The sequence below is a fragment of the Spermophilus citellus genome (assembly GCF_964194105.1).
Source record: "Spermophilus citellus genome assembly, chromosome: 3".
NCBI lineage: Eukaryota > Metazoa > Chordata > Mammalia > Rodentia > Sciuridae > Spermophilus > Spermophilus citellus.
The window spans coordinates 132,577,729-132,595,304 of NC_138184.1; the positions used below are offsets into that span (position 1 = coordinate 132,577,729).

The following is a 17,576-nucleotide window of genomic DNA, read 5'->3' on the forward strand; positions in this document are numbered from 1 at the left end:
ACTGCGGCACTTCCCACTGATGGTTTTGGTTATTGTTTTTCATTTCTTCCTCGTGTAGTGTTTTGCTCAAAATGCTTTGCAATGCTGGTTTTCTGGCTGCAAATTCTTTTAACTTTTGTTTATCATGAAAGATTTTTATTTCGTTGTCATACCTGAAGCTTAATTTTGCTGGATACAGAATTCTTGGTTGGCATCCATTGTCTTTCAGTGTTTGAAATACATTGTTCCATGACCTTCTTGCTTTCAGTGTCTGTGATGAAAAATTCGTGGTTAACCGTATTGGTTTACCCCTAAATGTAATCTGTCTCCTTTCTCTTGTAGCTTTTAATATTTTCTCTTTGTTCTGTATATTGGATATCTTCATAACAATGTGTCTTGGCGTTGGTCTACTGTGATTTTGTGTGCTCGGTGTCCTGTATGCATCTTCAATTTGTATATCTGTTTCCTTTTTTATTTCTGGAAAGTTTTCTGTAATTATTTCCTTCAGTAAGTTTCTCATTCCCTTGGTTTGAATCTCTGTACCTTCTTCTATCCCGATGACTCGCAAGTTCGGTTTCTTAATGTTATCCCATAATTCTTGGATGTTTTTCTCGTGATTTTTTACCAGCCTTTCTGAGTTGGCTAGACTCTTTTCAAGATGGTGTATTTTGTCTTCATTATCTGATGTTCTGGTTTCTACTTGCTCCACTCTGTTAGTGATACTCTCAATTGAGTTTTTAATTTGGTTTATCGTTTCCTTCATTTCTAGAATTATTGTTTGATTATTTTTTATAGACTCTATCTCCTGATAAAGATGCTTAACTTCTTCTTTTATCTGTTTGTGAAATGCATTCTCAATGTGTTCTTTCGCTGCTTGAATTTGCTGTCTTGTATCCTCTTTAAGGTTCCATTCCATCTGTCTTAGGTGTTCCTTGAGTTCTTTATATGACCATTTTTCTGATGACTCTAGGTCCTCCTGAATATTTAGGCTATCCTGCGTTGTTTGTACTCCTTTTCTTCCTTGTTTTTTGAAGCTGCTCATGTTGTTTCTTGTTCTGTTTGACTGCTGAGTTACTGTTTACTCCTATAAATTAGTTTGATGTTTGGGAGGAAAGGTATTTGAAGGGAAGGGAAGAAGTCTCTAAAGAGAATGAGAGTAGGCAGGTAGAATTCAAGAAAAAAGGGGGGATAAGAAAAATGAGAAGACTAAAGAAGAAAAAGAATAGGAACTAAAAAAGAAAAAGATTTAAAAAATAATAATAATAATAATTAAAAAAATTTAAGTTAAAATTAGTAGAAAAAAAAATTTAAAAAATATTTTGTAAAAAAAAAAAATTAATAAAACAACAAGAAAGAAAAAAATGAAAATGAAAGAAAAACCTAAATCAAAAAAAAAAAAAAAAGAAAAAAAAAAAAAAAGGAGAAAAGAAAAAGAAAAAAAAAACCTAATAACTGCAGTCTTAGAGTTTGATTAACTTCTCTTCCAGTAGATGGCGCTGTGCCCACCAGGTCAAGTTTCTCCTGTCAATACGCGGGAACCAATCACTGTGCAGCAGCTCCTCCCAGACTGGGCGAGTCTCCAATCCTGAGTGTCTAGGGCCTCCTCTTGTGTCTAGTCACTTCCCACTTTTTCTCTAGCCAGGCCCCTCTCACCACAATACTGGCTACACGCCAAGTCTGCTGCTCCCGGGAGCCCTGTTTTCATGAACGACTGGGCACACTCTTCCAGTTTGCCATTCCCTCAGACCCTAAGCTTGTAGAGTTTGGGGCTGAGAATCCTCAGCGGCTTTTACTTGCCCTCTGGTATCCACTTCCCGTAGGTGGTGCAAGAGGCCTCAGCAATCAGCCCAGGTGGGAGCGGTATTTCCGCTTGCGAGACCCGCACCACCTCTGATTCCCTCGGGCTGGCTGAAGCACTCACAAAGAGAGCTGGGAGGTGCCCTTAGGGGAGAGCTGGGAGGGGCTCTTAGAGTTTTCCCGATGTGTGGAGAGGCAAGGCTATGGGATCACACACCTGTTTCAACAAAGTTATCTCCGCAGCAGTCTGATGACACGGTTTCCCTTTGCCGGGAGACTAATTCTACGGGTGGGTCCTTCTCTCCCAAGCCCCATTTCAAACCTGTGGCCACTACTTATGAAGGCTCGGTAGGCATTTACCTTCGTAGGATGAGAAGGGCTGACCCGTTGTTTCAGCGGGATGAATTAATGCCGAGTCATAGCTGTTTGTCTGCGGGAAGCAGGTGACCGGGAGTTTGAATTCAGCGGGCCAGAGCTCAGTGCGTGTTCTCGGATCACTTGGATTTTAAATTGTCGCTCATCTTATCAGCTGTTTCATATAATTCGGCAGCTCAATCGCGCGGTGAAGCGTCTGCTCTGTGGTGCTCTGTGGGAGGCGGCGGCAGCAGCGGCGGCGGCAGCGGCGGCCTTCGGGACCCCCGGGGAGGGGGTGCGGGTTGGGGGAGGGGAGGCGGCGCCTCAGGCCACGCGGTCCGGGTACCGGACACGCAGGAGAGCGGGCGGGGTGGGGGAAAGAAGTTGAGATCTAAATTTAGAGACTGAGCTTGGGAGGAGAGACGGCTGGGGAGAAAGAAGCAAGGTGGAAAGGCGGAGAGGAGAAGGGGAGGGAGAAGTAGAAGGGGTTGATGGAGCCAGGCGGCTCGGGCTGCAGCCTTACTGCTCGCGCTGAAGTCCTGCTGTACTCCCTTCACCTTGGCTGGATTAGTGGCTGATTCACTCCACCTAGGCCCTTATCATGACATGGTGCTGGGTTTTTGTCGACAGATCTCCTTTAATGATCTTTACCTCATCTTTTCAGACGCCGCGGCGCGGGGCTCAGAGCGGCTTACTCACTTCCCGCCGCCATCTTCTCCGCCACCCGGCCCAGTTCTTTCTCTCCTAGAACTTTCAGAACTAAAAAGTCTCTGGGCTGGGGATGTGGCTCAAGTGGTATCGCGCTCACCTGGCATGCATGCGGCCAGGCTTCGATCCTCAGCACCACATACCAACAAAGATGTTGTGTCCACCGAGAACTAAAAAATAAATATTAAAAAATTCATTCTCTCTCTCTCTCTCTCTCTCTCTCTCTCTCTCTCTTAAAAAAAAGAACTAAAAAGTCTCTACTCATGGAGGATCAAGAACTTATTACTTACTTGGTTTGTCAAGAATCATATGAGATCTGGGGTTGTAGCTCAATGGTAGAGGGCTTGCCTAGCAGGTGTGAAACATTGGGATCGATCTGCAGTACCATATATAAATAAATAAAACAAAAGTATTGTGTTCATCTACAACTAAAAAATATATATAAAAAAAGAATTATATGAAAGAGGGAAACTGAACTGAAACTAAGGTAGATGGAAACCTACACTTATCCCATAGCTCAGAAATCTAGCAAGTCTACTTATTACTTTGGTCTCTCCAGAATCATAAGTATATCATTTATCAAAGAGATAATGAAAACAGAAGAATTTTTCTATCTTCTAAAGAAATGAAAAGACAGCTAACCACACTTTATTAAGCACTGAAAGAACTACTAATTTGGATATAGTGGGAAAGGAAATAAATCTTGAAATCTTAAAACCATAGCTACAATTTAGGTTAGGACACAGGAAAGTTGCTAAACTTCTTCAAATCTCCCTTTCATCAATATAAAATGAAAAGAAAAAATTACATATATATCTGTATCTATAGACATAAATATAGAGGCCTTCAGATATAGAGATATATCAGTCACATAGTATGTGTTTAGTGGTAGCCAGAATGATTTTTTATCGCCATTAATACAGTGTTATTAATTGAGTTAAATATACAATACAATCATATGCCTGTTTAAACTGTACCTTCACACTTCCGTCGACTTAGTATAACTAAGGTGAAAAAAAATCATGTAAGACAAATGAATATCATTTACATTTTAACTTTCCAAAAACATCTTTAACATGAGTTAAAAAACAGATTCTGGATGTTACCTAATCTGCCATGATTTAACAGCACTTTGACATTTTCTAAAGAATGATAACCAAGTGCTGCATCTCCTCAAACTTGGAATTTACTAAGTCTCTGCTTGTGCCAAATTAAATATACAGCATAATTTCCCTACCAGAAATAACAAAGCACAGCTTCCTACTTTACTCCTTGATTGAATAAACCCAAACTAAAGCAAAGAAGATGTTATTTAATCATCTAATTGTTTTCTTTAATATTTGAGTTAGAAGCTATTTCAGAAGAAAAGTTTAGAAGAAATCAACATGTGATTTATCAAGCCATTTAAAAGAAAAAATTCCGTTTGAAGGCTCTTCATTTGAAAGGCTCAAAAACCAGCATAAAAGGGGTATTTTCATTAATGAACCACTCAAAAGTAAACTGCCCCTAGCTATTCCACTCCACCCAAACTCCTAGGTTCAGCGCTATTAAAAATCCTTGCCTATGAGACACAAATGTCATTTTTAAAAAGATGATGTAGTCCTTCCCTCCAACAAACACCACCCAAAACACTATGGAGGAGTTTTGTAATTAAAAAAAAAACATAAAGAAATGGAATTGTAGATGGAAAAAGACATACCTTGGGGACCTAGAAGGTTGGTGGCTTTTTGAAGTTGAGAGATAAGTTCATGTGCTTATCCACAGTAGGTAACACAGGTGATAGAGGAGATAAAGTGTAAGAATGATGTCTTTAGATACACAAAATATGTAAAGGGACAATCCAACCATAATGACAGGAGCAAATTCAGTGAATTATATGTGCATATAAATGTAGGGGTTTGGGAGGTATAGTAGAGAAAAGATGAAGTAGTTCCATTCTGACTGCACAACTTTTTAATGAAATAAAAGACAAAGTCTAGTTAAAAATAAACAGACAGATGGAGAAGATCAGAGGAGAGAGAAGATAAGAAGTAGTCATCTCAGAGAGGGAGAGAACAAATTACATGAATGTGTTAAGTTTGCTGGGTAAGACTGGGGTCCACTTCAGAGAGATGGCCATAGATTCGAGGCATACAGCACAGTAGTGTGTTTTCTGGCCATATACAATGTTTGGGTACAGGCATGGAATAGATAAAGTATTAAGTCTAATCAGCACTGTGATTTTGCCAGTTGAGTACAAAGGAATGGTGTCATTATTAATAACAATGAAGTGTATATCTGTAATCTTGGTGCTCATGGTGCAGCATCAACATTGCCTCAAATCAGAATCTGTATTGTAATAAGACCTCTAAATGATCCACATGCACTTTGAAACTTGAAAAATACATGAGTTGGAGCCAAGTGAGAATAGAAAAAAAAATCATTAAGAGAGAGGACAGGCTAAAGAAGTGAGAGATCAGGCTTTACATGACTCCTCTAGGTAGATTTTACAGCCATCAAAATTGATGGCAGGAGGAATGACAGAGTCAAAGAAACAGGCATATAAGAAATTGTCCAGGTGACAACAAACAGCCTGTGAGGCTTGGAGTCCTGGTGATTAAAGCAAATGAATATGAAAGAATAATGGGACAGCTGGGCATGGTAGCACTTGCCTAAAGTCCCAGCTACTCTGGAGACTGAGGGCAAAGAATCACTGGAGCCCAGGAATTGTAGGCCAGCCTGGGTTACATAGAGAGAGAGAGAAAAAAAAGAGACAAAGAGGAAGGGAAGGAGGAATAAGAAAGAGAAGACAAAAGAAAAGAAGTAGAATGGAAAAGCAAAAATTATGTGATTAGTTCTGGTTGTCTTTTAAGAGAAGGAGATAGTTGTGGTTGTAGCCTCATTGCAGGATTGGTCTCTTGGGCAATCTGTCCTGATCATGAGGCAACACTGTAGTGGAAAGAGCTGTGGTTGTACTAGGAGCACATGAGACTGTGCATGTAGAGTAACTGAGGGGAAAATGGTAAACTTCTTTTAGATCCACACATCAGCATGCCCTTGGCAACGAATTGTCTTTATACAAAAAATTATTAATTGCTTAGATTTAGGATAACTACCAAAAAATCTATGTTTGTACTAGAGAGTGTCATAACTCCATATAAGACGATAGGGGTCTAGGGTATATATATATATATTTAGTTGTAGAGAGACACAATAGTTTTACTTTATTTATTTACTTTTATATGATGCTGAGGATTGAACCCAGTGCCTCACATGTACTAGGCAAGCACTCTACCACTGAGCTATAACCGCAGCCCTAGAGGGGTCTGTTTTTCTTGAAAAGAAGAGAGACAAGGACTCTCATACGGGAGAAAGGAATAGAAGGTGGGGAATACAAGACAGTAAAACTTCCTGGTACCAGCTAAAGGATATGATTAGAAATGTGAGGCCTCCTGTTCTGAGATTGGGTAAGTTTCTCCTCTAATAAAAACCCTCTGCTTGGGTTGAAATTGTGGCTCAGTAGTAGAGCACTCACCTAACATGGGTAGGACCCGGGTTTGATCCTCAGCACCACATAAAAATAAAGGCATTGTGTTGTGTCCATCTACACCTAAAAAATAAATATTTTTTTAAAACCCTCTGCTTTTCTTCAAAATGTTCAGTACCGTCTCCTGTTAACATGAGTACATTTTAAATGGAACCTTGTTGATATTGGAGAGAGTTGGAGATCAGCCCTGGTCACAAGCAGAGGGGGATATTCAAATGTAGGCTCCTAGGAAGATTTTTTTTTAAGAAATGGAAGAGAACTTTGAAGAATAATGTCAGTCATCTATCTAAAGGACAGCTGCCTTATTTTTGAGGACTAGCTATCTTCTTTCTATGCACACTCCTTTTTCATCTCAAAAACTCTCTTGTTCTTACAAAAATACTTGTTTAAGGGACTGGAAAACATACCAATGTGTTAAAAATATACACTGAACATTACATAATTCTTAATTCCTTAGGCTAGGTGTTTTTCTGGGGCAATAGTAATGCAAAAAAAAGCATCAATGAAATCAAAATATTCTTTTTAAAAATCTGAATTCTCATAAAAACATCCAAAAATATGTTAATTGTTCAACAAACAGAAAATTGCCCTCTCAATTATATTTACTTTTGTTTAAATTGCTCATTCTTAAAAAGTTGGCAACCAGAGAATAGAGAGGGACAAAGCTCAATGGATAATCCATCTAAGAAGCTAAGCATTTCATGTTTATGAAATAACACACAAATCAAGGATCATTACTTTTCATAAAAATCCATTTCATGGGGCTGGGGATGTGGCTCAAGTGGTAGCCCGATCGCCTGGCATTCGAGCGGCCCGGGTTCGATCCTCAGCACCACATACAAACAAAGATGTTGTGTCTTCCAAAAACTAAAAAATAAATATTAAAAAAATTCTCTCTCTCTCTCTCTCTCTCTCTCTCTCTCTCTCTCTCTCTCTCTTCCTAAAAAAAAATCCATTTCATGTATCTCAAGGTCTATGATTTTCCAGAAAGGATTAACAATGACTGAGAGATAAATGAGCTGGGCACCTTACCTAGCATCTGAGACCACTGGGGTCTTCCAGTATACACACTCTGCTCAAAACTCAGACAATTCAAATTAGATGCAAAGCTGTAATTATTATAGAAAACTGGATTATAATTATCTTGGCAATCACCCATGAAAATATTCCCCAAATCTATTTAAAAATTGAAAACAGACTAAGATCTCTAAGCATATCTAGGAACTATCTTGCTATGCTAGCTTCATTCAACCTAAATTTGCATTTATTCCTTAATCATAGGCTGAACCAGTTCTCTACCAAGAGGAAACAAATTAATTCTGGGCTCCTGAGGAAAGACCCTAGTAGATCTCTTATTTCGTACAGATAATAAAGATGCAATCAACTATGATCAAATAATCACTGTACCATTTAATATCACTGTGACAATTCAACAGGAAAAGCACATTTCCATCTTTGAAGAACACAGACACGTATACACATTCATACATATACATTATGCATATATATATATACATATGTAATATATAACACATATCATACACACACACACACACACACACACACACACACACACACACTGAGTCTTTCATATCTTTGACCTTACAAAATAAAAGCCAAAGAGTCTAAATTTCTTTTTATCTCACAGTGAAATAATTAAGAGTATATTTAAGATGCCAGAATTCTATGTGGAATGTCTAGGAGGGGCAGTTGATGTCTACAGAAATTTTTTTAAGAAATACCCTGTCTTAAAAATAAACCAAAAAATAAAATTTCTACTTCTGCCTTTAGGATGTTCAGAATTATATTACACATACTTTCACCTCAGAAAATCTTTCTCCATCAAAGTCTAAAGCCCGAACTTCCATTATTTGACAAGAATTCACATAGATTCCAGCATTATTCCGTGTTAAAATGCCCTTGAGAAGGATTTCCATTATTAATCATGACTATAATTTATTTAATAAGACTTCTGAGCTAGGAGCAAATTGGATTATGAGGCTATAGAAGTGAATTTGAGGAAGGGAACTGAGATCACAGCAATTTCCTATCAATGATAGCAGGCTCTAAAAGAATTCTCAACAAGAAGGCAGAAAACCAGAGCTGGAGTTCATCTATTCAATCTAGGTATCATATCTCTTATCTGAAAAATAAGAAGGCTTAATTTGATGATCTCTAACGAGATTTTAAAAATGCAAGGACTTTCATAAAGTAACGTAGCTCTGGCTAGAAGTCCATAATCAGTCATAAAGGACTAGCAAGTAGAGAAACAAAATGTCCCTAAGATGATCATGAAACCACTGATGGAAAAAAGAGAGGAGGCACTGAAGGAAGCATCTCCTTTATTGAAATTACACAAGTAAGTTCCAGTGCTTACTTAATGTGTTGAAAAGCACTTCCATGGTGAAATCATAGGAATGCCTCAGGAATAAAAGGACCATAAACAGAGAGGGAAGAAACCTGGATACACATTGGATCACTGCTTTCTCAAATTTGGATTTTTAAAAAGTGTAAAAAAAAAAAAAAAACAGTATTACCCAGGGAAACAATTTCTTAAAAATAACAGGATGATTAGCAGTATTCTTGGATTTGCTGGCAAATTAAAGATGGTGACCTTTATGTTTTCTATCAAGAGCACTAATATTGAAATACCTTAAGTAAAATTCATTCCTTCTTTCAGCAGAAATTTACATGAGCCTAGTCTGTGCTTATATTGGTTGTGAAAAAAAGATATGATTATAAAAAAGATACCCCTTTTCTGAAGTTTACAATATAGTATAAAAAACAAGAGATATATTAATAAATGCAATGAAATGTGATGCAACTGTACTAAGCACAGGTTAGGGGTTTGAAAGAAGAGGAAATGTTTTTGTTTTTATTTATACTTTTGAAAAATCATAGTTTCTTCACTAGCCAAAGTCCAGAATTCATACTAACCAAAGTCCAGAATTTCTAAAGATAAATTCAGACACTTACTGAAAAAGAGCAGCTCCTAAGCCATCTGCATTGCCCAAAAATTAAGATCAGTCAGAGGCAAATTTTCATTTCACTCCAATCCTGTGATAATAGTATCATCAGATGGGGAAAGTAACGTTTGTTTTGTGAATGACATGGTAACAAATCTTGCTTTATAAAATGGCTATAGTCAATGCTCCTTTTGGATTAAAAAAAAAAAGCAAACCATCATGTGAGCCCCAAAGTCACTCACTTTCAGCAAATTCCTTTAATCCATTTAAGTGTCCTGTTACTAATCTTCTGATGAAGAAATATGTAAAACACAGAACTTAAAGTGAACAACAGAACCTTGTTATAATCAGACAGAAATACATTACAAAATACCCTGGAGGGTGTAAAAAGAAATTATTTCTCAAATTCATATCACACAAAACTTCAGATTATAAAAACAGGCTAAACTGGTGTATTTTTACCTGGTAAGGAACAATACTGCCATGAGCAGTGCCCCAACGTTTTGCTTCCTTTTGGCCAATGAGATAATTAACAGCTACCTGGGTCAAACATGCCACCTGCCAGAAAAAAAAATTAAAGAAAAATAAAAACAGTTAAGTTTATCCATATTCATGAACAGAGTATTATATGAAAGTTATTTCACCTCATGTCATTATAGAAGAAAAAAACTGCCTAACCAGTTAGAAAATATACAGGCATTTATACTCAGTGTTATGTTATTGCTTGAGACTAAATAATAGTCAACTGAGAAATATAAACACATAAACATTCAGCTCCTGAAAAGATCATCTGAAGACAGAAGGTGACCAAGCATTTGGATCTTCAGTCCAGCCCTAAGCATCAAAGCCATAACAAAACACATGGGCGATGAGTACATGCTTTTCTCCTCTCCACCTGTATCCTTTCACTTTTCACCAAGGCAACACATGAAAACCATTACTGGGAAGATGAACCAAAGTCAGAAGCTACATTCTTCTAAAATTCTCATACATAAAAAATAATACTAGTAAGCTTGAATTTGGTTTAAGTCAATTTAGTTGGGTTTTCTGATACATGTTGCCCAAGAATCCTGACACAGAGTAGCAAGATATTTTGATATTTTTCAAATATACTAGTGAACCATCCTCATTTAAACAGAAATTACTGTACCACTCCCAACTTGGCCCTAACACCCATACCCTCATTATTATACTCATTTCTCTTTGTGAGCACCACAGAATCTACTAAAGAAATCATCTAAAACCTCAGGGTTCACTTCCAACTCTTGCAGTATTTCATGAACAGATCTTGAAATCCTACAATACTTCGATTATCTATGAGGATAGCATAAGGATGTGAATTTGGGGTTTGGGGTTCCAATGAATACCTGTACCTTCAGGGACCAGAAATATGTAAAGGAGTTGATCAAATGGTTTCCCATATTTTCCAGGGTGTGGGTGGGAGAGATGCTTCTGGCTTCATGACATAACCATGATATTGCATTGACTTGTTTTTTTCCCTATCTAGATCATCAGATGTGACTGGAAGCCTACAAATACATCAATTCAAACATTGAGACTAGATCCAGGAATGACTCAAGGGTTGATTTTTTTTTTTAGGGCTTGATGCCATAACCTTTTCTTGTCCTCTACCTGGCATGGCAGCTGCACCTCCTACAAGAAATATCAATAGGACTCACCCTGGATGAATCTCCTTGCTGGAACAGCTATTCTCCTTTACTTTATTCTTCAGCTTTATGTGCATTTTTACATTCATTTACTGCTCTGTTGAAATTGGAACTGCCTTATGGCAGCTGGTTCAGCTGTACTGCCCAGGTGGCAAAACTAATAAACTTTGAGTCATCCACTTCTGGACTTCCATCTGGTCTTGGGCATTTGAACCATGAAGCACTCCAGGGCTGCCTGGGGCTGCCTAGTGCTAATCACCATTTCACAGATCACTTCTGTGTCTTTCAAAATGGAAAATAAAATCAACATTTTGTAGTAAAAAATGCCCTGGATGAGAAGTCCAGATTCATGACTTCTAATTTCTGTCAACCTCTAAGTAGTTTTCGTGACTGCAGGTATATAATTTAACTTATTTGACCTTCAAATACATTCTCTGTAAAGTCTTGGACATTTAAACTAAACTGATTGTTTTTAAACTTTAAAAAAATCAAAACTCTTACATAAAATCAAATAACACATGAAATCCTAATACATAAGCAGGAAATTTCCAAAGTGCTTTGGATGAATCAGAGTCAAGCCTGCAACATCACTACAGGGAGCATGAACACGGATCACAATTTGCAAAATAGTACATGATCTTAAATTTGCTTCCAAGGTCTATGCTTCTGATTCTATTATTCATCCTAACAGTCTGGAAGATAAAAATACAGAAGGAATGCAATCAAATCACTTCCTCAAAGAGCCTCTTCCTGAATTTGGGGAAATTTTATCAAGTCTGAAGTTCTATAAGAGAGGCACTTCTTTGATCTAGCTTTGATGTAGTTATGTTGTGGCTTTTTTTTCCTTCAAATAAATTCTAATGAAAGTCACCCTTTAAGGAGTTCGGATGCAACTGGAGGCTAAGAATTCAAATTAATAAAGGTAATTCCTTGCAAGCAATTAATCACAAGAGGCTTGTTATTTCTACTTCTCTACTTCAAAGTCAACTGGTGGTCAACAGAGCAACATTAGCAAGGCCTGCATGAGGTAACAGATCAGCTGGATGATCACAAGTTTATCTGTAAATCCTACAACAACCTGAGATATTTGCCTGGAATTGGCAAGGGCTGGGTTCTAAGCTAGTTATCAACCTGGCTGCCCCATCTCTTACCCACTACCTTATTCTTTCAATTTTTGACTTCTGTGTTTCTGACCCTGACCCACTTAGAGTGAATTTAAATGAAGGGTCAGAACCTATCTCACAAGTTATTGATAAGTGGAAGACCATATCTACTTCCTCCATGCAGTGGTAATTAATGAAAACAAAAAGCAATTCAGAATCAGCAGGGCTACCGCTTGTCAGAAGGTTAAATAAGATTTTAAGCTCGTTTCCACTGAAAAAAACAAAGTGTGATTTGTCAGTAACTACTCAAAGGCAAAGTTAAGGGGGAAAATGAACTCTGTTTACAAAAAGAAAGCAACAGGGCTAAACTTAGTAACTCAATATTTAAAGGAGGCATTACAAATCTGAAAGTAATCCACTATTTACAAGGATCTATTTTAAGGCAGGAGAAGGGGGAGAAAGTCAATAGCTATGACATGATTGTGTATGAAAAATCAGAGGTTTCCTGGGCAATTAATGACAAATTTTCCACAAATTAAAAGAATGCAGGATGTGACTTTTAGGTTAATAACTATATACTGTATATCCATTCTAAATATTGCATTGGATCATTACTTTCATCCCCTACACTTAGGCTCATTATTTCATCAAGTGGACGCTATATAATTTACTCAGAATGTTGCCTTTATATGGTTTCATCTAAACAAAAAAGCCATCTCTGGTTTAATAATAATCATTCTGACAGCAAAACTATTATTTTAGATAACAGAGTGTGTCCTGATATTTTTTGTTTCTAACCAGAAAACCAATGGGGTGGTCAAAGTGGATCTCAAAAAGAACAGTCCGAAAAGATTTGAGGAAAAATATGCTCAAATATTGTCCAAAGCACCTTCATGATGTCTGTCACTACCTGATCACATGTGTCACTTCCTCCAAATGATCAAGCTGCAATAATAGAATCTTTAGTCTCTAAAAGGGAAATAAGTTCGGCAGGTAAAGTATGTACTATAAACCCTTTGTATGTTCTCATAAAACAAAACTAGAACTATGGTCCATTGCATCAAAACAAGTAAGTTTTTTCTTCCTGCTATGTGCATATGTTCTGGCCTCCAACTAAGTTGGACTAAACACCAACCATGCAACTAACTTCCCCATATTTCTAAGCATTCTTGAAAGTCCATTTCAACATCATCTTGTATTAAGCCCAACTCCCATAACCCAAGCAAGAAAATATTTTCCCTGACTCTGAATTAATACAATGCCATAAGACTCTTTCTGCACTTTCATAAACTGACTTATCCTATGATTATAATTTTAAGATGACAAAGTTAAAATGACCTAGATCAATTGTTCATAAACCTAGTTGTACATTATAATCACCTAGGGAATTCCAAGACCTACCCAGAACTCCTGAATCCAGAAACAGAAGCTGGGGGGAAAAACAATTTAACCTGTGAACTATTAGTTGCACATCTTATTTAAGAATCAAAGCCTTGAGAAAATTCAGTCAAATTACTTAATAGATGACTAAATAAAGAAGTAGAGAGGAGGCATAACTTATCTGAGGTCACCCAGATGATAAACTATTCTACTGAAATTGCTGTCTCCCTTGCTATGATAGTATTTGTTTCTTCTCCTATATCTCCTTTTAAAGTCGTGTCTATTTTAGGGTAGAAAATATGTACTATAAAACCCTTTGTATGTTTTCATAAAACCTAAACAGAGCCTGAACATTAAATTTCTTAACAAAAGAGTTAAAAGAATGATACTACTTGTTTTTTAGACAAATAGTGAGTGACTCTATATATAAGGTATTATGCTAGGTATGGAGTATAAATGAGTAAATGAAAACTATATAATCCAACCTCCTTTGGACTTAAGAACAGTAGGCAAGATAACTAAACAGTTACAGACATACAGAGGAAAAAACCTGAATGTAGACCATACAACTGGAGCATGGTGAAAAGAGACATGAAATAAGATTATAGAGGCCAGATCATGCCAGTCTTTGTAAGTCATGGTAAAGAACATTCTTTGCATATCTTGCAGAATGGTCATTTTAAAGTAACAAATTGTATCATGTCATCCTTCTATTTAAAATTCACAGGGCTTCCCACTGCATTTGCAATTATATGCAAAGAATAAACTAAAAAGAGACAAGAGAAAAAGAGAACTGTTATGGACACTGCAAGAGTCCAGGCATGTTGATGATAGCTCAAACTAGGTCAGTGGCAAGAGATATAGAAAAAAAATCAGTGGATTTAAGACATATTTCAGGGGCAGGAAGAATAAAAAAGATTGCATGGTTAGAGTCTAGGAGATAGAACACTGATGGAGAGGAAAAGATAAACATAAATTCCATATTCCTGGCTGAATATCTAGGTAAACTATGATGGCATTAAAAGTAATAATAAAGACAGAGAGGAACAATTAAAAGGGGAAAGAAAATAAGAGCCCATGTCAGAATAAGCTAAATTTGTGATGCCTTGACAGAATCAACAGTCAACATATGAAAAGTTTTTGAAGTCATCAACTAGGGAAAACAGAAGATAAATACAAAATCGGAAATAATATAAAACAAAAGAAGATAAATCTTCATGTCAAAGACAGTCCTTCCTCTAATCACAGGTATGGTAAAAAAAAATTTAGTTACAAACTACTAGAACCAATTTAAATGCCCCCAAAATAAGAGTTAAGTTAAATACCTTTGATATCACATGTAACAGAAAATAATGCTGGCACTTAAAATTATACAACAGAAGAATATAGCATCGTGTGAAAAATATTCACAACTTTTTAGCAAATTTAGAAGTTTTAAATTTTATAGAAAAATTACCAAGATAGTTACAGAGTTCCCATATACTCCACATCTTACATTAGTGTATTATACTTTTACAGTTAAAGAACCAATATTGAGGGCTGGGGATGTGGCTCAAGCGGTAGCATGCTCGCCTGGCATGCGTGCAGCCCAGGTTCGACCTCAGCACCACATACAAACAAAGATGTTGTGTCCACCAAAAACTAAAAAATAAATATTTAAAAAATTCTCTCTCTCTTTCTCTCTCTCTCTTTAAAAAAAACGAACCAATATTGATATATTAGTATTAACTAAACTCCATATGCTCAGATTTCCTTAGTTTTTATTTAATGTCCTTCTCTGTTCCAGATTACATCCAGAATACTACATTATATTTAGTCATTAGGTCTCCTTAGGGTGCTCCTAGCTGCAATAGTTTCTCATATATTCCTTATTTTTAATTACCTTAATGGTTTTGAGGAGTAAAGATCAGGTATTTTGAGACTGTTCCTCAACTAATATTTTTATGATGTTTTCCTCATAATTTAATTGGAGTTACAGGGTTTTGGAAAGAAGACCACAAAAGTAAAGTGACATTTTCAATATATCATATCAAAGATACATGCTATCAACATGATTTTATATTGACTTTGATCATTTGGCTGAGGCAGTATTTATTACTTTTAACACTGCACAATTACTGTTTTTTCCTCTCTCTTTCCAGCTTGCTCTCTTTGGAAGAATATCACTACATGCAACCCACACTAAATGGTAGGGAGTTACACTAATTAATAACTAGCCATTAGTTACACTAATTAATAATTAGCCATTATTAATCTCCCTTATTTATTTGTTTTTCAGGTCACTTATTTATATCATCATGGTCATGTGAATATTCATTTTATACTTTGCTATATAATTCAATACTACTGCCCAAAATATTCCAGTTTGGCCTCTGGGAGCTCTTTCAATTGGTTCCTGTGACTCTATGACACAACCTCCGTTCTTGAGGAGTTTTTGTTCTTAGCATTCCTTGCTTTGTGGCACTGAAAGATGCCCTAGACTCATCTTTGTGTTTCCTTGTTTACAGGAAAACATATAAAGAAGAGGAGTCACAGGGTGAAGAAAGGAAACAAGTATTTTAGTGTCAATCAGCATCTCTCATTTCCTCATCTACTCAAAAACACTGATATCACACCTACTATGTGCCAGAAATTATTCCATGCACTGGAGATATAGCAGTGAGCAAGACAGACATGATCCTCTGTTCATGAGGCTTACATTCCAGTATCCAACTACATTCAGACATAAACAAATAAGTAGAAAGCTATCAGAATATGGTAAATGCTGCCAAGAAAATGAAACAGAATCACAGAGGGGGCTCATTTACTTTTTGCAGATGTTATGTTTAATCTGAGACCTGGAGAAAGCATTACAAATCTGAAAATACAGAAGAAAACATCCTAGCCAATGAGATCAATCACTTAAAAAAACTTGAATGTGGTGTGTGTGTGTGTGTGTGTGTGTGTGTGTGTGTGTGTGTTTGAAAGGTGTCCACATGGTAAGAAACAAAAAGAAAGCCATTGTAGCTGGCATGTGGTAAGTAAAAGAGGTGCTAGTACAAGAGGGGGTCAGGGAAGCTAAGGGCCACATCACAAGGGTCACTGTAGGCCTGAATAAGGATCTGAGATATTATTCTAAGTGTCCTGGGAAACCATTGATTTATGTAATTAAATCACTTGGATGTTATATGGAAGATGAAAGGGCAATAATGAATGACACCAAATTACCTCATGTGAGGTAGCTATTACAACTTCCATTCTATAGATGAAAGAAACTAAAGCATAGGGAAATAAAATATCTTGTCTAAGTCTCACAGTTGGTAAATGAAAACACCATGACTCATACCCAGGTCAGTTCAGTCAATGAGCCATCCCTTCACCACCATCTCCTCTTTGCTACCCTGCCTCAGTCTCTTTCACCTAGGTAGTGCATAGCTTTGCATCTATATCCTTGGTTATATTCCTGGCTTCACTGTATTCCCTGCAAGGTAGGCTCTCAAGGGACTGGGGCAGAACAAAAGCCCTTCATAAGAGCCCACTGTCCTGTGAACTTGCTTAGAAAAGACATCGATAACTGAATCAATTAATTCTCCTCACATGATTCTGCTCAACCTCACTCACTTACTAACTATAAAACATCATATGGGGAAAATGTTAAAAGAGAAATGAAGGAGCTAGATTTTTAAAGAATATATCTCTTGAGAAGAGAAATTTGGCCTCCCATTAGAAAGAGCTTTGAGTAACCCATATCTTTTTTTCTAATCCTAATACCATTACTCTGCTTGTCAAATACCATCTCTCACATCTTAAGGTGAACTGATTCTTTCAGATCAACAAGGGTTCAGGAGGAAAAACCATCCAAGAGTAGATAGAGTATTTTGGCTATCCCATGTTGAAAAGAAAATATGAATTCTAAAAACTCACCCCACATTTGTCATTTTGAGTTTCTAGTATTACTACTAATAAGAGCTACCACCCTATGTTCATATATAACTATATGACCAGTGGGATTCCACATCATGTACAACCAGAAGAATGAAAAATTATATCCATCTATTTATGATATATCAAAGTGCATTCTACTGTCATGTATAACAAATTAGAACAAATAAAAGAA

The 17,576-nt window shown here is 36.8% G+C and overlaps 1 protein-coding gene across 9 annotated transcripts in view; it reads right to left on the reverse strand.

The window, feature by feature from the left end:
- SUGCT (succinyl-CoA:glutarate-CoA transferase) overlaps positions 1-17,576 on the reverse strand; it is a 728,181-nt gene that overhangs the window by 542,642 nt on the left and 167,963 nt on the right. For 8 of the 9 annotated variants that reach the window (XM_081286416.1, XM_081286411.1, XM_081286413.1 and 5 more), the window contains one exon: positions 9,793-9,888. The exons of the other annotated variant lie outside the window; for it this stretch is intronic. In XM_081286416.1, the coding sequence (XP_081142542.1) occupies positions 9,793-9,888 (96 nt within the window). The remainder of the gene's footprint in view (positions 1-9,792; positions 9,889-17,576) is intronic. 9 annotated transcript variants of the gene reach the window in all.